General features: G+C 33.6%; 1 protein-coding gene across 1 annotated transcript in view; it reads right to left on the reverse strand.

The window, feature by feature from the left end:
- Pax (paxillin) overlaps window positions 1-22996 on the reverse strand; it is a gene marked incomplete at its 5' end in the record, with an annotated part of 30612 nt that extends 7616 nt beyond the window's left edge. The window contains 8 exons of the mRNA XM_011497756.1: window positions 533-763; window positions 1056-1229; window positions 1411-1626; window positions 2044-2145; window positions 5239-5461; window positions 6772-6892; window positions 10411-10609; window positions 22667-22996. Coding sequence (XP_011496058.1) covers window positions 533-763; window positions 1056-1229; window positions 1411-1626; window positions 2044-2145; window positions 5239-5461; window positions 6772-6892; window positions 10411-10609; window positions 22667-22996 — 1596 coding nt within the window. The remainder of the gene's footprint in view (window positions 1-532; window positions 764-1055; window positions 1230-1410; window positions 1627-2043; window positions 2146-5238; window positions 5462-6771; window positions 6893-10410; window positions 10610-22666) is intronic.
- Between the last annotated feature and the right edge of the window lie 877 nt (window positions 22997-23873).

Raw genomic sequence — 23873 nt, forward strand, 5'->3', positions numbered from 1 at the left:
TCTTCCGAGACTTTTTTTTTTTTTTTTTCACCAAGACATTGCTCTTATCGCTCAAAGTGCGAACGACTCTGAATCGCGTTTTAACCTAACCGCAATTTTGTCTCGCACGACCCGTCACCCGAAATTCGTTCATAATATTATTTGCCTTTGATTCTGAGCTATTCGCGCCTAAAGTAAAAATACACTTTACTTTCTGTTTTTGCCGTCCGAGTTGCTAAATGCCACCAGGCGTGCCACTAATGCTTCCTTATGACAGAAATAAAGCACGCAAATGCAGAGAAATGCCGATCTTATGTGCAAAACGACGCCAGCCCACGCCCACCCATCCCGTTCTCTCGAGTCGATACGAGCTCGTGGCGAAGCCATAATGTCCCTTACCCTTAACGTCGCCACTAACTAGCAGAGCCGAGTGCCCAATGATAAATACCGCGCGATTCACAGGTTAAGCGACGACTGATAAGGAATAACGTGGGGGCTGCGATTACAAGCAGCGAGAGGCTGTATACTTATGGATGTGTGGGTCGTCGCATACCCGGCAAACGAAACAGTCCGGGTGCCACTGGCTATTGAGGGCCGATATGTAGTTCTCCATGATGGCGCGGTTGCAGCCGCCGCACTTGGGGGCGAACATGTCAAAGTAGTCGTCGCGGCAGTAGGGCTTGCCGTCCCTCTCGTGGAAGCCCTCCTCGCCGAACTGCTTGCCACATTGGGCGCAGAAAAAGTGCTCCGTGTGCCAGGTCTTCTCCAGGGCGGTCACGCATTTCTAAAGGATAAAAGTGAATTGGTTACACGGGCTGCCCGGGCCAGCCGACCTTCCTCATTTGCACGGGCGGAGCCTACAAGCCGTGCGAAATTCGGGGGCTGGACCGAACGTTACGGCACCGGCCCGAGACGAAACGCAGCCGCGACCGGCGAGTGCCGGTCCCCGACGCGGCTCCACACTTGCCACATTTCGTCTCGTCCGAGGCTCCGATTTAAGCTGCCGTTACCCCCCCCCCCCCCCTTCAAACCACGACCTCCCCCCCGATCCAATAACCCAATCCTAGGGGACGTACATCAAGTATGGGCCCGTTGCAGTAGGCGCATCGAGGCGAGAAGAGATTGTGGTAGTCCGGCTCGCAGTAGGGTCGACCCTCGCGCTCGAAGAAGTTCCTGGTGCCGAGTTCCTGGTTGCAGTGCGTGCAGGTGAAGTGCTCCGGGTGCCAGGTCTTGCCAAGCGCTGTTATCACCTAGAACAGGGCCGAAGAGGATATTAGGCGAGGGCCGAGTCGAGTGGTTAGCGCCGAATCCTGTGGCGCGTCGTTGGGTCGAAGGGACACGTCGCGACTCGTCCGTGGACGAGGAACGGGTGCCGAGGATAGCGGGGTATCGGGATTATCACGGTCGCGAGCATGGCGATAACGTCGTCACCTGTCCGACGATGGGCTTCTCGCAGGCGCTGCAGCATCCCTTCTGGGTCGTATTAACTCCTTGGCGGCTCATGTCTGCTTGGAGATTACCAAGCATAGAATCCAACTGGTTCTGTTTGACGTGGGTGACCGACTGGGCGGTCGCCGTATGACTCTCGTACTGCGGTTGGTAGTGATGGCTAGTGCGGCTCTCAGTCACGTGGACTCTCGTCGACGACTGCTGCTGTTGGTGCTGGTGCTGATGCTGATGATGCTGCTGCTGCTGCTGCTGCTGTTGCTGTTGCTGTTGGTGGTGGTGGTGGTGGTGGTGGTGATGTTGTTGCTGCGACGGCGGCTGCTGCTGCTGTTGCTGTTGCTGTTGGTGGTGGTGGTGGTGGTGGTGGTGATGTTGTTGCTGCGACGGCGGCTGCTGCTGCTGTTGCTGTTGCTGTTGGTGGTGGTGGTGGTGGTGGTGGTGATGTTGTTGCTGCGACGGCGGCTGCTGCTGCTGTTGCTGTTGCTGTTGGTGGTGGTGGTGGTGGTGGTGGTGATGTTGTTGCTGCGACGGCGGCTGCTGCTGCTGTTGCTGTTGCTGTTGGTGGTGGTGGTGGTGGTGGTGGTGGTGGTTGAGGTGGTGCTGATGCTGTTCGCTTGCTCCCGAGCCCGGCAGCGGACTGCTCGAATTTACGGTGGCCTTGTTCGGCTTGGCGTACGGCGAATCGGTTACCGTCTGCCGCTGGTGGTTACTGCCGTTGATCTGCGCGAGCCGACGGCGGAAAAGAGAAATAAAGCAACTGGTCAGGGGACGCGCGCGTGTTCGCACGCACGCACATCCCTCTTCTCCCTCCCCCTATCGCACTCTCTCTCTCTCTCTCTCTCTCTTCCTCCCTCTCCCTATCTCTTCCTCCCTCTCTCCCTCTCTCTCTCTCTCTCTCTCTCTCTCTCTCAGTTGCTCTCCCCGTCTCTCTATCTTTATATGTATCCCGCTCGCACTCCTACGAGCTTTCTGCCTGGCGACGAGAGCTTCGGGGCTTTTGGATATTTTCAGGCCAGTCTGTGATGACGATAGCGATGGCAGTGGTGGCGGTGGTAGCGGCGGCGCCGGCGGCGGCGGCGGCGGTGGCGGCGGCGGTGGCGGCGGCTGCGGTTACGACGACGACAACGACAACGACAACGACAACGACAACGTCGACGAGGACGACAACGTCGACGACGACGACGACGACGACGACGACGACGACGACGACGACGACGACGACGACGACGACGTGGAAGGGGTGAGAAGCGTGTCGCAATTAAGGGAAGGAGGAAGACTCCAAAGAGCACTGTGGTCGAGTGGACAGACTGGAAAAATTTACGCGCAGCCGATGAGGAGGCTGACGAGTGAAGCCCTCGCCCTCGGCGATACTCATTACGCGCACTCACCTCTTTGCCGACGCTCCGCAGGTGCACCTTCGAAAGTGGCCACACCCTCGCTTTATTTCGCGCTTATGTCGTTTGCGTAAACAGTTGCCCGATTGCGGTACGTACGCTACGTTGGCCATCGCACGCGACGTTGTTGCGAACTTTGGCCGACTCCAGGCGGCGACATCTCGTCTTCATTGTTTTTATGTGTTATTTACTTTTCTACATTTGGTTAATTATTGAAGAAATTTATTAATCGTTAGGCTAATGTTTGAATCATTAAAACAAAGGGTTAAATTTCACGTAACTTTTTGTTAAATCAAAAGCAAAAATGTTGATGAATTTTTGATTTATTGCAGCGTATGAACCACCCAACCCTCATTCCGCCCCACCTGTCGTATCTCTACGATTACCCTTCCATTGTCGAAAGCGAGTATGTCGATACTTTATGCTTGAATGGCCATATTTTCAACCCGCATGAATCATAATGTTACAGGACGAGAATAAAAAAATTATTCGACACTCGAGTATTCTAGATTCTTCAAATCTCTGAGTGTACAGCTATGAGAGATTGAAAGTTAATGAAAGAAATAAGCTCTTAGGCGTATATTTCGACTCGTGGGTAAACATCTCTCTCTCTCTCTCTCTCTCTCTCTCTCTCTCTATCTATCTATCTATCTCTCTGAAACTTATATCGGAAAAGAAACGAGACAGTCGCGATGTGTATGCACGCAAATCCGTGAGTAGAATAAAAAGATAGACATCAAGAAAGAGAAGAGAGAAAGAGAGAGAGAGAGAGAGAGAGAGACAGGCAGACAGGCAGACAGACACGAAAAATGTACGTGCTCGTGAGTAAACGTATAAGTTCCGAGTGGAATGGAAGTTATTTTGGTAACCTGGCCAGCCAAGAATGGTCAGGAGCTCCTCCAACGTCAATGAGGTTTGTCTCTACCCAGAAAACTCTCCTCTAGTGTCTCTCTCTCTCTCTCTCTCTCTCTCTCTCTTTCTCTCTCTGTCTCTCACATTCTCTTTCTCTCTGTATTTTACTTGAAATATTCTTCTCTCTGTTTCTGTGCTTTCTATGTCATTATCAACTGATTTAGATTACTGGCCTGATTTGAATATTTTGTCGTTCCTCGAATTTTTACTTTGTTGATGTTTACAAAATTATTTTAAAGCCACTGATTGATTGAACTTGAGAACGTTAAAATATTTATGTTGAGTAAGCTTTTCGATAATTAAATTTTGATGGATTATTAATTATCATATTTTAGAAAAGTAAATTTTTAATAAAAAGTTCTTCAATACTAATAATACCATAATTAATATTATGGATTTAAATTATGGCAAATATGAAATATTTCAGTTGTAACAGATTGAATATTATCCTAACTGCCCTGTACTATATATATTTTGTAAATATTTGCTTACACTAAAATACATTTCACATGACCCACAACTTCGTATTTTTCTATACTTTCTATTTCTATTATTATAGTTATATATTTTTGTGCATTTGCCTGCAAACGTTAACGGTCCACTTAAAAATAAAAAAAAAAAAAAAAAAAAGGTAAATTATTACCAATAAAATTATTTTAATATCAATTCAATGATTTACTTAAAACCGAAATACCAAAATATTTTACAATTCAGCTTTTTATGACCTAGCTTAATATTATTTTATTTGCATTTTGAAAAATTTCATTTAAAAATGCTTTTAATCGCCAATACAACGTCCATTACGAATTGATGTATCTGAAAAACTTTGAAAGTGTAAGAGGAAGAGAGAGAGAGAAATTAGCATTTTTATTACTTAATAAAGATATGCATTTCATCAATTATACTTAATCCATCGTATTTTGTAGATAACAATATTTTCAGTTTGCTACTTGTAGTTTTATTTATTTATTTTTCTTTTCCATTCGCGATCGAAATTTCCGAATAATAAACAATCAGCAAGTAATTATGATATGAATTGATTACCATTCGATTAATGCCGTAAAAGCATTATTATTATTTTCGACAATTATAAACCACAAACATTCTGAAATTTACAATTTACAATTAACAATTTACAATTTCAGTTAAGTGCTGGCGAATAACAACAAATATGATGATAGCTTTATTCGTATGATTTCCCGCTTTCTTCCGTAACAATTTAACAGCTGAATTCATCGACTGCTGACCGCAATACTACTAAAGCCAATACGGATAAGTCTTTTGTCGCGTGCATTTTAATTTATTGAAATGACAAACATGATCAATGAGAATAGTGCAATCAGTCGGTCGCGATGATAATACTCGCGGAAATATCGGATAATGGGACAATACTTAGCAGACGAGAGGATCGTAATCCGGCGTGATGGTAAACAATGGCTGATGGAATCGAGACTCTTGCAAGGCACACACAACTAGCAAACAGGCAGATATCATGGACGAGGCTCACCTTGAATTCCGAGAGAGAGGCCATGAGGTCGTCGAGTTCCTTGGTGGCGTTGCTGGCTGTGTGGCCATTGCTGGTTATGGTGTAGCTGTGCTCGACGTCGCGCCTACTTAGCGAGCTGTGCGAATTCGACGGATAGTAAAGCTCTCCGCCGGGAGTCGATTCTACCTCCGTCGACGTCTCCTGGATGGTCACCTTCACGCGTTGGGCCTCGGACGGATAGTCCCTAAGCCCATCAATTATTTTCCATTTGTTTTTGTTGTTGTTGTTGTTGTTGTTGTTGTTGTTGTTTTTTTTTTTTTTTTTTTTTTTTTTTATGTCTTTTGTTTTATCTTATTAGGGAGCAGCTTTGGCCATTACGGGCTCATTAATCGCTTACTTGACAATTACACTTTACCTTTACACACTCATTACACTCGGTGGCTTCTCATGTTACGCAATAACAAAGTCATTTCGTTTGTCATTTGTAAATTTTATACCGGCGCGCAATGACATTGATCTATGTGTGTTTAAGCACCAGCAGTATCGTTGCTTACAGAATCGTGAGTATTAAGCAAATTTTTTCAGCATACAAGTTTAAATTGTCGGATTCGCTTTGACTCAATTAAGCTCAATTAATTTTCGGCATATTTAATAATCAGCAATTTATAAATTAAATACATCCAAGTGTTTTGTCATAATATTTTCGTCTTATGTAAGGTATTGCGTTTAAAATCAATTGAGTTGAGTGAATTTCGCATTACACAGTGCTGTAAATTTCTATAAGATTGGAAAAGATTTGTAAAAATTTATTGAATGAAATTTGAAAAAGCATGTTTTTTTTTATTTTTTTTTTATATAAGTAGCGATATAATGTTGAAGTTAACACGTTAATAAATTATTTGGTTGTTTATTCGTTTTTTTTCCATTCTTTTTGTCCTGTCACGTGTAAATATTTGCTCATTATGTGCCAATTAATTCCGCAATTTCTCTAAATATCCTCTAATTTAACTAAACAATTTGCCATTAAGCATGTGTTCACTCGGTTTTTGTCAACAACTATTATTTTGATATGATATATGAGAGCATAATATTATGTAAACAACAAAAAAAGGAAAACAAAAACAAAAAAAAACAAAAAAACAAAAAAACAAGGAAAAACAAAGAAAAAAAAAAGAAAAAGCGGACTTATCAATCGTACTTTAAAAATAAACGCGAACGATTAAATCTGCTGGGCATTAAATTCCTTGTCTAATAATAAAAGCCATTATAAAGATAAATATTATATCAAATGACGTAAAGAGATTCTTGCCAGAGACACGTAATAAAGCAATAGGTATGATTGTCAATATTGCAACGATGTTCTTTAATTCGAAAACATTAAATAAATTAATAAGAGAAAAAAAATCCTACAAGGCTGAGGATTATCATCTTTAATAATCGAAGGCAAAAGTAAGCGATCGTGAGTCAGTGTGCGTATTGCCAGATACTCGAGATTTGAGCAGTGGTTGAGAGGACTTATCGGAGGAGGCAAAAAATAAGCTAAGCAATACTAACCCGTTCGGTAGTCCCGTGCTGAGCTCCTCCAGTAAGGTGTCGACAGTCGGTCTGACCCCGGATAAGCTGTTGGATGAGCGCAGGATCGGACTCGTCGTTCCTCCATTAGTCGATAGAATCTCTGGACAAGGCAAATAGAACAGTTCCAATGGTCATTTCGTTATTTTCAATAATCGATGCAGGACGCGAGTAGGTGAGCGTTTAAAAAAAAAAAAAAAAAAAAAAAAAAAAAAAACATAAGCAAACAAAAACAAAAAGCAATTGTATAATTAATTAATTAAGTCTTCGTGGGCTTGTGAATGACCGGGAGCCGTAAAGACACGTAATTTTATCGATTATTCGAGTGGCTAAATTGGCGTACAATAATACCGTAGAAATCTCACGGCTTCGTGTCATATGGCATTTTACTCGATACTTTATGGGACTTAGAGAAGAGCTATGGGTATAAATATATGTTATAAGATAGTTGCGAGGCTATTTTGCGTACTAAAATTAGTGCGTCGTTAGTCTATAAATGGAGAGTGGAGCGATTGTGGATATTTTTTTATTGTTTTTTGTTTTGTTTTTTGTTTTGTTTTTTGTTTTCCTAAAGGCGGTTACGTTTGGATTGACAAATGTTGCAGATTCGCAGTGGTTCGTTAGATTAATTAATCGAAATCTTCCATGCGGTAATTTTACAAACGTAGATCGGAAATTATGAGTTTAGTTTTCTTGGAGATGCGTAAGGTAAAAATGCTGACTGATAATGCAAAAAATTTGAAAATAAAATTAGATTCCGAAAGTTTGGAGCGGACGGTAGTAAAAATGATGATTGATGGAAAAATCATAGTCTTAATATCCATTATAGCTTACACAATAAAGAATAAATAAATTTATTCTGAAATTAGGACTTTCCGACTGGTTATTTATTTTATCTAAGCTTTTCAAAATAACATTATGGACAGGCGAAAAACAATTTTTTTTTTTTTTTTTTTTTTTTTTTGTTATTTCAATCTACATGATCGGTAATGTAGATTTCCCAAACATCAACATCTCCTTTCTCTATTTGAATGGGTTTTTCGTGTTATCGAATGTACTGTATCGCGTCCTACTATTATCTAAAATATTTAAGGTGCCTCAAGGATTCGTGTTTACATCGAAGCACAAAGCCAGACAATTACTTTCAACAAAGTATTTACACGCCCATAATTATTTGTTATTAATTAGCGAATTAAAAATAACTTGGTGACTTTGTAAAAATATTGCTTCGTAATTAGTATGCTGCGACGTCAATAATGAGCCAATAATGTTATATTCAATAATCAGTATGACACGTTACGCGCTCGACTATAAATCCAAAGCAGCAGTCTTGCAACGAAAATGCCAATATACAATTAGGATAAACATTACCAACCATATATTCTTATCCGTATCCTGCAAATTTTGCAACGAACGAGATGGAATATTTTACCTCGAGCTTATCAATGGAGCCCGAGCGGCGAATCAATCGCGCTTCAGTAAAAGACGAAGCAACTCGGTAGTATCCGAGGATTTTCCCTCCGCTATCAACCCACCGCTAACAACAACAACATTAACGCGCCTCTACGGCAATTACGTACAATGTCTTAAACAGTGTATGTGGAAAAGCCATTCGCGAGCTTTAACGACGCAACGGGCCAAAATCCTTTGATAACCTCGTAAAACATGGAGAATAGAGCGTCAGTTTCCAATCACAAGCCTCTCCGTGCCGTCTCTTGTTCGATTCGACTTCGCCAAATGCACGATACCCACGCGGATGCGCACCCGCGGCAAGGCTCAATCGGGACAAGCCTAAATCGAATCGATGACGAGGCCGGACACATTAGACCGCGACTTTTCAAGAAAGCCAAGCGCGCACCTCGCACTCGTCTCATTGGCCGCCGTCCAATTTGGCTTTCGGGCTGTTGTTGCCTTCGCAAGTGCATCGTCGGTGATGGACGTGTGTGAGTGTATGAACGATGTGGGAAGGTCGGAGCCGAAATCAACGACAACGATGATAATGACGAGGAATGGCAAAGGGAGGGCAAGAAAGGAAGGGCGCGGCCGTTTCGCAACCTCGGGGACCCATGCCAAAGCACGATCAATCCGTAATAACGCGGAGATGAGTTATTGCGGCGCAACGATGACACGTTGCTCGGCTCATTAATGAGCGATGAGGTTTTGATAGTGGGAGACGGGGTGGAGAGTTAGGTGGGTAAGCTATGAGTCTCGATGGCAAAGATGAAGATCAATGTTAGAGGATTAATGGAGGGAGGGTGGAGAGAGGTAAGATCTGTTTGGACGAATGAAAAATCAAGTCGAGCTTCTCGTCTTCCATCTCCACGTATTTACTTAAACGCACTGCGGCATTTCCACACGAATCAGTCGCTAAAAATTAAAGTAAAATAGCGTAGATTTAAAATGGTCCAGTACATTTTTCCACATTGACATTATTTTCAAATAAGGATAACGCACTAATGGATTCTTTGCCCTGATCTCTGTGTTGAAGAAACGAAATTGAACTCTATACGCACGAGGATCTAAAAACAATTTAATCACAATACGAATGATAGGATGAGCAATTACCCGGCAATAGGTAGGAATTCATGCACCGTATAATCGAACGAAGGATAAAAAGAATTTTATACTTTTGTCGAGAATACACTGGTTTATGGCGATGGGGGGTGGGGGGGGGAGAGCTGCGAGTGAGTGGCGGCCCGCAAGTCGTATGTATGGCCAATTTGATCGATAATCGAGAACTTTTCACGTTAGAAAAAAACGGGAATTTTAATTCGTTTTCAATTATTTGAAAAGAATTATTTTTATATGCTTCGTGTATATCCGTTGGCAAAATTATATTTCTACGAGTCAAAAAAATAAAAATAGCACGCTAAATCATAAATATTATATTTACTTTAACACGATCGCGATTTTGTAAGAATTTCATTTGACCGTGTCTTAACACAACACTGTGCGGTATTCACAACAATTTTCCATCTAATTGAAATATCATATTCGCCTGTAATTTATATTATCTTACGTAAAAATCCAATGAAAATCCAATGATAATCCAATGAAAATCCAATGAAAATTCAATGAAAATCCAATGAATATCCAATGAAAATCTAATGAAATTTTGGACGCAGGTAGAACGCGAACGAGTGCGCAAAGTAAGCTTTGTCGAAATTGTAGAAAAATGGCGATAACTTTCGTCGCGTTTAAAGACGATGGAGCGCGTTGTGCAAGCATTTGCTGAATTTTCTGCTCAAATTTCACATACTTTCAATTTTTTCCTATCCATTATAAGATTCTCGCTTACGTTTCTCTATTCTTGGCCTAAGTTACAATCCAAAAATATACTTACTAATAAAAAAATTTTTTCTTCGTGACACAACATATCACGAATTTTAGTTTACCGATCGATTGTGTGCACGAGCATGGTGCAGTAAAAATTATTCTTATGGTGAGGAAGAGCGATTGAATATTAAAAAAAAATTTTTTATTATAAATTTCGTGCGAATATTTATTATATTTCACAATGACGAATTCACTCGATTCGGTGCAATTTACAAAATATTTAAGCATTTACATTTAAAAAGAAACAGAGAAAAAAACGACATAACACAATTAATTATTAATTACCTCTATCGTGTGAATGAGAATTGTATCGAGCGTTGCTCAAATCTTGCAATAGAGTGTCCAGCTCGGAAAGATTGTTATTTAAGGATGGCATTTTTGCCATTGTTGTTCCACCTTGATTGTATTGTCCACCGATAGAATTTGAAACTACCGCCCTTGCGATAGCATTTTCCTCTATTACTTCTCGATTTTGGTATGTCGGCTATAATACAAAAAAAAAACAACAACAAAAGCTTTCATTATTGTCAATCAATAGCAATAACAATACGAATAGTTAAGTTAACGTTCGTTTTTAGCATTTATAGTTTTGTCTAAATATTCTAGTCCCATCAGTTATTCTTGTATAAGATAGAGTAACATATATATATATATATATATATATATATATATATATATTTATAAGTCTAAATAAAATTGATCAACATAGTCCCAATAAATTATGGAGGTTATATAGTTCTTAAAAATACGAGCTTCTGCGTAATTTCATGAATCAACATTTTAACGGGACCGTTTTTATTTCTTTTTCACTCCACACTTGTACAAATATAAACTAAGGTTTTCTAAATATAAATGGTAGAAATTTTTGAACGCGGTAAAGTACGAGGTACATCATTCATAAATATCGTCTAGGCTTTTTATTATTAAATTGTGATACTCTTACCAATATTTAATATTAATTAACGAATGCATTGCCGCACTGGCTAACGATGAGCCAACAATGCACTTGATCCGATGATTATTCTTCAATCTCAATCTCCATTTACCATTAAACTAATAAATTAAGCAAATATTACTTATCTAAAGGACTGATGGAAGTTTAAGTCACTTATTTGGTATTTAATGATCATCGTTAAAAATATTATTAAAACTCGATGAAAGTATTTAAATTCATCGTGAGTCTTTGGAATTTTCAATTTGTAATGTTCATTCTTACGCATTGATTAAAAGAATGTTAGTAAAATTGGTAACCGCTAATACTATCAAAAATTGCTCACACCACTCTCCAAGAACATGTCTTTTTTTTTAATCTAATTTTTATAAATTTATTTGCTAAATTTACAGCATTTCGGGTTTGTCATAATGCGTTTAACATAGAATATCACCACCACCTCTCTCTCTCTCTCTCTCTCTCTCTTTCTCTCTCTCTCTTATAATATCCATTCGAATGCTTATAGTAGATAAAATGCAATATTTTACAAATTTGTATCACATACAGTGATAAATATCTTGCATATATATATATATATATATATATATTTTTTTTTTTTTTTTTTTTAATGCCTCACCACCAAACCAAGCATTTCCATTCCAACTCTATTTCGTATCGAGTTCCTGCTCATGAAATATACAATGCAAGTACATAACTTAAGCACTTGCTTACTCGATACACCAAGCACATCGATCTACATGCTAAACATTTCAATAATCCACTACATCGATATACACATGTGAGCAGCGAAAGAACTCGATTGGCTGTAAAGACCATTCGTAAGCGCGCAGCGCGAGAATTTTTTCCCGCCTCGTCGCCCTCCTGCCCGGCCCGCACCGCAACACCCCCACAAAGCCATAGATCAAAATAAAAATGCCGCCACTCTTCGATTCGTAAAACTTGCACACGGCCAGGCAGTGGAGAGCGACACGCGTAGCATATTCCTCCTCCCTTCTACGTGACCGCCACCACTAATTAATGACGCGCGTCGAAAACCAGCGAATTGGCGAAGTCGGCTCATTGCGCTCTCACGTCCCCCGGCCCTCATATTCCGAAAAATTTCCAAGTTCCTTCGCGATCGCCTCGCTCTTCTGCCCCCGCGTTAGAGGTAGGCCGCGCGTGCCGGCGTTTAGTCTCCTTCTCCTTCCATCGGGTATATTTAGAAAAAGCGCGGTCGCTATAAAATTTGGCGACGCGACTTTTAGAGCGATCGGCCCCTCGAGCGATTGGCTCAGCTAGCTTAGCTTAGCTTAGCACGATGATTTTTGCGCGAGTCCTGACGCTACTGATTACTAACTAATTCGTTGATAAATCACTTATGAATAATAATCCATGCACTCGTTAAGCTGACCTAACATCATTCGTCTACGTTGTACTTACTATCAACTAAATATTATATGTAGCTGCTCGGCTCGGCACCTTTGACATCTACAATTCTGTGCTTGTCCGTCTGTGTGCGTGTGCGTGTGCGTGTGCGTGTGCGTGTGCATTTTCTCAATTAATTGCACAAAATTAAGCACTTTTTTTCATTTTTCTTTTCATTAGCAATTAAATTCTAAAAGAAATTGATGGAAACTAAATATCTTAACATCTGAAATATGTATTTTATTTCTTTTGTACATAGACTATTTTATATATGTTTATATTTTTGTATAAATTAAATGCGCTAAAATACTTTGAGAGGAAATACAAAATGTATCTAAAAGCAATTTAACTTTTTAAAGAAATTTGTCTTTGTAACCATAAAAATAAATGCTTAGTTATTTATACCAACAAGTGCTAAGAAGCTTTTTTTCTTTCAGTTGCAATTTATTCAAATTCTCTACAACCACTAATATACGTGAGAACATACAAGTGTAGCTAAAACTCGTTGTAATGCGTTATTTTTGCTGTGTATTAAATGTTTTGCAGACGTGATAATTCAGTTTGCAATCAATTTGACTAGTCTCTTTTACTATTGAGTAATATTTCTCAATGTAAGACAGTTTCTAACAATAATAGCAATGTTTAAATATTATTTTAAGATAATGCTTTACTTTTTATTTGGCCAATAACTACTTCAGTATATCAAATCCGCCAGAGTTGCTAATTATAACGATTTAGACAAATATCTTTACATACATAGTACAAACTTATGTAAAATATACATGACTAGACTTGCAAACATCTATTGTGTGTTTGTAAATAAACATTAATTTGTTTATTGGCACTTATTTAATTCTGAATTACGTGGTAAATTAATTTAAAAATAAGAATATTAACGATTATCGAAAAGAAAAAAAAACACTTGGAAAAATTTAATCGTTACGAGGCGATGAAAATATAAAGAACAAGACAAACTATAATTTTAGGTATTAAGTAGGATAGTTTGCATTTTTCTTTCAATAAATTTAACGTAACAAACTATTAAATTCAATAAATAAATAAATAAATATATATATATATATATGATATTTTTAAAAAAGAAATAAGCTCATTTAAAAATTTCAATAATTACATACATTCAAGTGTATATGCAAATATTTTTATTTATTCTGAAATGATTTTTCAATCGCCTTATTAATCTTCTATGGTTTTAACTCGTAACACATTTTTCATTTTCAATTAGTCAAATCTATGATAAAATTTCTACGAAAGAGTAAATTTCAATTTTTACGAATTCGAAATGCGATCATTTCAATAAAAAAATTTATGATATTAAAATATTAGCTTATAATAATTATATAAGAGTATATAAAATCTTTGACTGAAATTACATACATAAGCTTCATTAAGCTTATTATTATTATTATTATTATTATTATTATTATTATTATTATTGTTGTTGTTGAATATATGTTTACAATCAACAATGTCATTACTTTGTAAATATAAGATGGATATTTTTATTCTTTACATTAAATCCATCTCTTATGAATAATCTCTTGCCTTATCTAACTAATATGCTTAAGTTACATTATTAACAAAATCTTTAATTTTTTAAAACTAATCTGCCTAAAGATTTTGAACTTTTTATTTTTCTTAATAAAACCCTATATATGCCTTACCTACTCGGTCTTGTTCAACTTACGAACTCAGCTCAACCAAATCCATGTAATTCAATTACCTTTATAAAATTAGTTGAAGTATATACTTTATCGATTCCATATGCATGTAATCTCCGTCGTTCACTACTGTGCATTTAAATGGCATTGTTCTGTTAAATTTAATGTGAACATTTATGACAATATATGCATTCTTTGTTTTTTAAAACTTTGTACTTTCAAGTAGATGCGTTAAAGATGTTTTAACAAATTTTAATATGTTAGAAATTTGCAGAATAAATTAATTGTAGATGTGAAAATTTTAATTGTATTTATGTTTTATTAATATGACTATGGTTGATTATATTTTATCTCAATATTAATTCTTTACGATATATCCCTGTAGTGACAATATATAAGTTGATGCATTACACATTATAAATTATAAATTATAAATATAAATATAAATATAAATATAAATATAAAAATATATAAATTGATGACACACATTAATATTACATCATTTGCTATGAAGCACGCACACACGCGCACACGCGCACACACACAACCTCTCATTTATTATTATTATCGGATTAAAATTTAAAACATACGATAGAAAAATATTCTACAAAATTTAATATCTGATGTACTATTTAATATAAGGTATCTTCTATACTGAGAAAAATTAAGTATACGATCAATTTCCTTTATTAAATATTGTAACGTGTTGTAGAAATATTAATCCAAAGAATTGTTTATATATTCTTTCGGTTAATAATTCATGTTTAAATTTTGCTGTTAAATTAGAAAACAAATTTTGTCAATAGTATTTGGAAAAAATGATTTACTGGATACTTAACGATATGACGTGACCCTTTCGAAATATTAATTTCATCACAGTGTTTAGTATATTGTAAAATTAATATATGCTAGATTTATGATTAAACAAAAATTTTACTATTTAATATTATATGATACAATACAGGCATTCTATGTTTTAAAATGTATTATATTATAAAAATAATAAAAATAAAAATCATTGATGAAAAGTAACGAATAATAATTATATTTATTAACAATTTTATTGTTCATCAACATTGTATAAAATTTCATGGATTTTAAGAATTGTATTTTTTTTTTGGCGTAAGATATTACAAAATTTTTTTTAAAATAGTTAATTCTGTTTTAACTAATAACATTATACTAACATTTAGAACTTACAAGCCTTACCATTTAAAACTCATATTACGTAAATCTAGTAAAACTGAATAAAACTACGATATAAATTGATATTTTTTTACTTATGATTCTCTTGCGAAGGAGCACATCTATATAAAAATTACATTTTGTTTCTTATAAATGTGCACAAAATAAGTACTTTTATGCAGTTTTGAAATTATCAATAATTATTAATATTATACTCTCATTTCAATTTTCAACGATATACATATAATAAATTTATGACAATAAATATAGAAATAAAAAATATGGGAAAAGTACATTTAGAACTATAATTTTAATTAAATATTAAAATTTCACAATAATTTGAATACGTGCATTATAATTTTATTTTCAATAAATATGAAAATATAATGTAATTATTGAGATTATATAATCAAATATCAAGTATATATACAACTATATATACACATAATACCAATGCATATGAATACGTATACTATGAAGTATGACAAACCAAAATATTTATATAATAGGATAAAAACTGGAAAATTATGATACATAGCATATTTAAAAATAATGATTATTATTACAGAATCAAATTAAAATGAGAAAAAATTAGAAAAATCACAGTATTTGTTATAAAAAAGAAAAAAGAAAAAAGTGAGATACTGAGACACTGGTACCGAAAGCATATAAGCAAAAAAAATTATAAAAGAACTTGAATAATAAATGGTAAAGATAACATGGCTCCGTGGTAGAAGAAATAAGGAAATAACGACAAAAAAAAATAAAATAAAAAAATAATAAAGAAAGCAACGAATTCGGTTTAAAAATAGGATTGTAAAAATATAATATAATATAGACAAAAATTATATAAGTTAAATCATATTTTTCATACGTATTTAAAGATTAAATGTGTCAAGATAATATGATAAATAAAAATATATAATAAAAATTATTCGATTAAAGATCTTGTAAATAACATGTATAAGAAATTTTAATCATAATTTTAAAATTCACAAAGAAAACTAATTATAATATATTATTCATTCGGAATTTCGTTCAAAAGAATCGACAGTTTTATTAAAAAAAAAAATTAACTTATAAATAAATAAAAGAAAAGAGTAAATTATATAAATAAAGCAATAAGGTTAACTAAATTAACCAAGGATTAAATTAAAATTAGGTAAATTAATTTAAAAAGAATTGTTCAACAGAAAATAATATTCTCTAAAATTAAATAATTTATCTAATATATTATATACCTTGCCACGATTAATTATATTCTTATTTTATGCTCTATATAAAATTATTTATATAAATATATTACTATGGCAAATTCTTTATTGGAAATGACAATGAAACTGAGGTGTTTTAAATATTTTTTTAGCATAATTATTATACTATGATGAAAGAGAAAAAAAAACTCCCCAATTCGACAATGAAATTGTAGGAAAACAATAAACAAAAAAAAAAACAAAAGCAAACGAATGGAAATTCACGGCTTTCGGAACATTCGTGAACATTCGGCTGCAGAAATATTTTCTCGGTAAATTAAAAGATTCTTACCCTTATAAAATCAACCATAGTTTTACGAAGTATTATTTGCCAAAAAATATCATTTAAAAGTCGCAAAACATAAAAATTTGATAACATTCGGGTGATCTACGTATTTTGAATAAAAATAAAAATAAAAAAAAAAAATAATAACCGTTGAATCATCATTTCTAATGACATATTTGACTTAAATTTAAATATCAGATAATGATTTTATTGGTATTCCCTTTAGAAGTTATAGAAATGAATTATGCACGATAGTAATTAAAACAAAATGATTCATCATAGCTGTAGCAGTAATAATTTAAAACTTCCAAGCTTTAAAATGATTTATTTAATTTTCAACGCATTATAATTAAACTTAAAGTAATAATTTAATTTTGGTGCTTTAATATGAAAGTCTTAGTAATTTATTTCAAAGGCGCCTGCATTTATCGTACACGACATTATGAACAATGAATAAACTTCTCGTCAAATTAGCGTTCCAATATCAGGGGAATCACGCACAGTAATCGCAATAATTTAAACTAAAATATAATTAGTAAATGCATTAGAAATCGGCCACGGTTAATTATAAAATTATTAAAAGAACGTAGGTGAAAGTAAATTTAAAATGATCCGTCACCTGTACGTAAAAGCAAATACAATTCTTTTTATAGCCTCTGCGAATGTTGTGTCCAAGTAAACAAGCTTATTATCTTAAAATTAGATCATTTTCTATCTTAAGTTCAGCTTTTAAAAGGCGTGCTGCACATATTGCTCTCGGAAAAAAAAAAATAACTTTTTAATCTTTAATTTATGAATCTTGGCAAATTAAATATAAATATTGTCGATCGTTGATTATGTGCAAGAAAACAAGATAAACATAATGCTCGTGTAGACAACAGTCGTGCAACTAACACCGCAACACCGCTGAAATTGATATTTTTCCACTTGCTATGCAAAGTCAGACTGATTTCCTAGAAGACCATTTTACGTTCGCTGGCACGTTGTTTATGACATTTTAAGTATCTAAGCGCATATATCCATTTCCTCTTAGATATTCGCACATATATCAAAATCTGTTCCAAAGTGCTGTCAAACGACGATGTAACGGCAAACTTTCAAAAAGTAAATAACGAACGAGTTAAATTGGCCAATAAAACAGATAGATAGAAGGAGAAGGTGTCGGGGAGGGAGCGGCGCGGGCTTGTCGATCAGTGTCGAGTGCAAAACAAATAAAAAAAAAAACAAATAAAAAAAAAAACAAAAAAAAAACAAAAACAAAAAACAAAAAAAAATCACTCGTTGCAAATGCGCACTTGTTGCAATCGATGAAATAAGTTTTTGGATATTTTAAAGCAGTCCGCTCCTCTATAGAATTATGAAAATAGAAAGCGCGATCTATCTATACCGCATAACACATAAATTATTTGAAAAAAAAAACAAACAATTTTTCTCTTCTTAAATGTCCCGAGCTTACCAACTGCTTAATTCCTGTTCGCGCTTTCAATTATTTAAGAAAGCTACATTTGAAAGATGATTAATGAGATTGTAGTGGATACGTGACAAAATAAGATGTCGTGCAGTTTCTTTAATTCTGGCATTAACTCTTGATATTGCCGTATCTTCTAGTATTCTTCGTGGTAAAATAGAAAGATTTATTATAAACTATTATCGCTCATCGCGGTGGTATATAATCGAACGATAAGTCGTTTTCTAATAATATGAGACAATTTACAAAACGAAGAATTTTTTTAAATCATTTAGCTATATATGTAATTCAAGCCTGGAAAAATAAGAAATAGTTGTTGATTAAAAAATATATATTATAAAAAAGCACTTCTATCAATATCCGTTATGTTACTTATGATAAAAATTAATGCAATATTTTATGAATCAAAGATATAGCATTTTTATTTGTTCCATATTTGCTTTTTTTTTTACATATTTACTTATGTAAATTTGGTTATGGTTTCAGTAAAATTTCATTCACAATATATCTATACGCTAGTTTTTTCATTTGTTCATCTATTATCTTAATTAACGATTTATAACGTAAAAACATAACGTATTTCAAATAACAATATACATCAAAAGATTTATTTTTTCTCGACAAATGTCTTACTTATATCGGAAAGTTTTATTCGGATTAGTTAATTCTAAAAAAAAAATCTGCATGCGCCAAAGAATAACATTATTTTAAATACATTTGTTTAAAAGATAAGGCTATATATACTTTACCCGAATTATTCAATAAATTTAATCGCTTATAAAATTACTAATTTTTCCTTATTCTTAATACTATGAAGAAACTTGAAAATTCTGTTTTAAGAAGAACCCAATGTAAATTACGATGTGTTAACAAAAATAATGATATCTGATAATAAAAAAAAAAAAAAAAAAAAAAAAAAAAAAAAAAAAAAAAAAAAAAAAGTTGTCGATAGACTATTTGTATTTACAGTTATTATCATCTACTTATGTTATATTAATATATAATTAATATATAATTATAATAAAGGAAAACAATTTCATTCGATCTATTTACAGATAATAACTGTTGATAAATTAGCTATTGAATTAATCAGGTAATAAAATTAAATAACTGAAAACAATATTGTAAAATGATGTTTTACCGAATATATTTTTTTTTTGTTTTTTTTTTGTTTTTGTTTTTAATTTGTAATATCAATAAGTAAGCGGTAATTTTAAAATAATTTCTAACGATGATTACAATAATTCGAATGCACTTTTCGAATTGTAAATTTGTTCTTATAAAATTGGAATGTACATGTGATACTTATTATTTACATTTGATTTTATTCTTGTGCAATAATTTAATTTAAAGAAAAAATGTGATAGCAATTATATTATATAGCACTGTTATAGTATTGGAAGAGCATTGAAATATAATATAAAAATAAATTAATAATTACAATCTTAAATATCTAACCAAATCTATATTTCCATCTATTATACAGGAAAAGTAAACAATGATTTTCAAAAAATAATTCTACTAAAATGTATTTTGTCAATATGTTTAGTATATTCAAATTTAAAACATCGGTCTTATTTCAAACAAATATTACTAATATTGTAAAATTAAAAGAAAAATGCGAATAGTAGTTAATAGGCAAAATTTTATTTATCAGGAAACGTACGGAGACATGATTTATTTATTATTTAATTTACGAATATTTATACAAGCTGAATTTATTAAGGTGTATTGGCGAAAACAAATAAGCGCGAATCCGAGAATAAGTAGATGAGTTATCGATAATTATTTATATATAGTTCACAACCGCCATACAAAATAGTTAATACGAATAATGTGAACTCACATTCACATAAAAGACATGAAACAGTGCTTACTAATAGAAAGAATAGTAACTTCCATTAATGTAAAATTAATTTTGTTTATATATACAGAATAAATATTAATATTAAAAAAAAAATGTTACTTTTTGTAAATGAAATATTCAATGGTTTTTAAAAAATGTAAACCATCAACTATAAAATCAAGCAGAATTGAAACTTGAGTTTACCCAGTAAATTTTGTATTCTTGTCAATAATTAATTATATTTATTTCATAAAATAAAGTAAAAATATATATTACGTATATTACAAAAAATACTAATTGCATATTATAGATATTGGTATTTTATATTTAACATTATTATTATAACATATTCATAATTTTCTTTAATATTAAAAAATTACGAATATATTACGATTATATTCTTTAAATTTGCCTACAAGTTATTTGCAGTTAAATAAAATGATTTCTTCTTTTAAATCACAAAAAAGAAGAAAGAAAAATAAGAAAAATTGGTCATTTAAATTGCAAATTATTATATTACTTTGTATTATATTACAATTAGTAAAATAAATTAACCATATTGTTAAATTTATAATTGTTAAAAACTTATTGTCAATTATTTTTATTTAATATTTAATTTTATGTTAGTTAATTTACAGTCTAATGTACTGTTTATGGTAATTTGAAAATATTATTTAAATATAATTTACTGAACTAATATTACAATATTAATTACAATACATAAATTGTAAATTGATACTATTTAGTAGCATTTTTACATATATATATATATATATATATATATATATATGAGCGAAATATTGAATAAATTTTGTTTATATATTCACAGAGAGAGAGAGAGAGAGAGAGAGAGAGAGAGAGAGAGAGAGAGACAGACAGACAGACAGACAGAGGCATACGCATACGCACATAAGCACACGCAAATGTTACTACTTAAAATCAATTTAATTACTTTTATATTTATATTTTTAATATTTAGATATTTATATTTTTAAGCTAAAAATAATAATAAATATTAGTAATATCATTATTATTTTATTCAAAACGTCTAATTCGAATTTCTATGAAAGATCAAAAAAAATTTTTTTTGATAAATTTAGTTTTTTCTAAATAAAATATTTTTTCCGTTCTTAATTTTTATTTTAAATACTATTTTCATTATAACTCTATAAATTAATAATAAAATTAAATCGATTACTTATGTTTGCACATGATAATTGAATTCTATGAAATAATTTAAAAGTAAAACGAATAACCATACGAATGGATAAAGATAGTCATTTTTTCAAATGTATTCTATTGTTTTTTTTTTTTTTTTTTTTTGAAACTAATGATTTTGTAAAATTACTATTATTTACTTTGAAAAATCAGAAAATCATAAAAGTTCCGTAAACTCATCATGAAACCTTCATGATTATGAAACTATGAGATCCAATTCTTTTCATTTGCATTTTCATAAAATTTTAGTATTTTACATATTTAGAATGTCTGCTTCTAATGAAGAAATCGTAGGATAAAATTATTGATTTAAGAATAACTGATAAATTATCAAGTTTATAATAATTATATAACACTTTACCCCGTACAGTAACATTGAAATATTAAATATGATATAATTATTGAAGATTCTTAAAATAATTATAGTTTCGAATCTTTACGATTTTATCAAGATTATAAAGATTTACGGGAAAAAACGTTCGCATTGCAAGATACACAACTTTATATTAATTCGTACAATTAATTAAGCGTCATATAGCGGTTTATTCTCCATTAAACTATTTGTCATACGACTCGATTGAATCAGGTCTTAAGTGACTTTTATAATCATTTGTCAGACATCGCAGTTGCGTGTGAATAGAATAACTGTCGTGTGATATGACGTACTGATATTGATGATGATTAGAGCATATGCCGACAAGCGAGGATTTTACTTCAATTATTCTAATACTAACTGTTCGTGGATATATATTTGTGTATCAATGTATTGATTTCACAACCGTAACACGATCCACATGGTTCATGAAATTGCAAGCACATAACTTTCGTGGTTGTAAAGAAATCCACGTCTGCCCGTCTTCTCCACTAGTACATTGTCGTAAGTAATACATAAATCTAAAAGAGACTGAGATTGCTAGTAAATTGATAAAGTTCCTCAATATTAAAGCAAATTCATCAATTGTTACACGTTCATTGAAGACGGATATCAAACAACAATGTCGGTCTACTTGTAAACGCGTGAAATAACAGAGAGCGACGAGGATGCGAAGAGGGTAAGGATATTTGGCTGCCAGACAACCGAAAGCAGCAGCTCTCTGCTATGCGATTCGCTCGACACGCGTTCCTCGAGTGATTCCTTACTCCCCCACACTCGATCGCCGAGAGTTGCATGCAATGGACGACGTGAGCGCCTTGCTCGGGTGACACACCCAAAGGAGGAGTAGGAGAAGGAGATAGCGGGTAGTACTCACCGATCGAGACTGGAGTGGCGGTGTCCCGCGGTTCTCGTGCGACTTGTATGCGGCAGGTCCCGGGCCGTGGCCACGAGCCCCGTTCAGGGAGCCGTAACCGGGCGTGCTTCCGGTCCCGATCAGGCTAGTATCCGGCGATACCGTGTTCTGCAGGTCCGCTAGCAGTGCATCTGAAAAATCAAGCGATTGTGGTATTGTTAATCGACGGATAGGATTTTGCCTACTATATAGATAGATAGATTGATCGATTGAGGGAGAGAGAGAGAGAGAGAGAGAGAGAGAGAGAGAGAGAGAAAACTCCTTCTTCCTCGAGGTCCTACCATTTGGAGGTCAATACTTCATTGGATGGACATTAGTTAGCTAAGGTATTTGCACCCACTAAGGTTCGGTAAGCCCACGCTTAATGGACTAATTAACATTTATAATTATTTGTAGCGTCATCGATATTTGTTGGCCTTGGTCGCGAGCGAGTCTTGTGTGATTCCAAAGTACTTTGGGTATTGAATTATAATTTAAAATAATAGGTCGATTATAATGTATACGGGAAAGAGATCGTAGCCAGAAATCTTCCATTAATCTAAACATCCATTTAAACCTATTTTAAATTCTGAAAAGCAAATATCGTTTTATGACATTTCCTATTATAAGTTTCATTATTAATAGAATATTTTTAAAAATAAAACGAACCACTACTACCACTAAATTAACCCTTATTTAAAAATTCCATCGGTGTTTGGACTTGCTTATGTATTTGAATCATGACGTTTCACATAATACCAATGATTTTGAAAGAATTTGCCGTATGAGGGAAAAATAATTATTTTACTTCTCTACAATAAGGATATTAAAGAAGAAGAGAATAACTCTACAAAAAAAAAAAAAAAAAAAAAAACTTTTAATTAACCTATTTAAATATTAATGAAACGTAAACTATTGGAAATATAACAATGGAATGTTACAACTATGTTACAATACCAAAAAAACAACGGGCAAATATTTGATCATTGGGGAAATACGCTATTTGAACATCAATGAGCATTACGCGGTGACCTCTTCGCGATAAATAGACCACCGCTCAAATCAAATTCTAATGTCATGTGCCGTAAGACCAAGGAACTTGACAATCAACTCCCGATTTATTTGATATTTTCCTACACTACATATGCGGATATATTATAAATAACATTCAAACCCATATTTAATTGAA

Source organism: Ceratosolen solmsi, unplaced genomic scaffold, assembly GCF_000503995.2.
Source record: "Ceratosolen solmsi marchali unplaced genomic scaffold, CerSol_1.0 scaffold47, whole genome shotgun sequence".
Taxonomy (NCBI): Eukaryota; Metazoa; Arthropoda; class Insecta; order Hymenoptera; family Agaonidae; genus Ceratosolen; species Ceratosolen solmsi.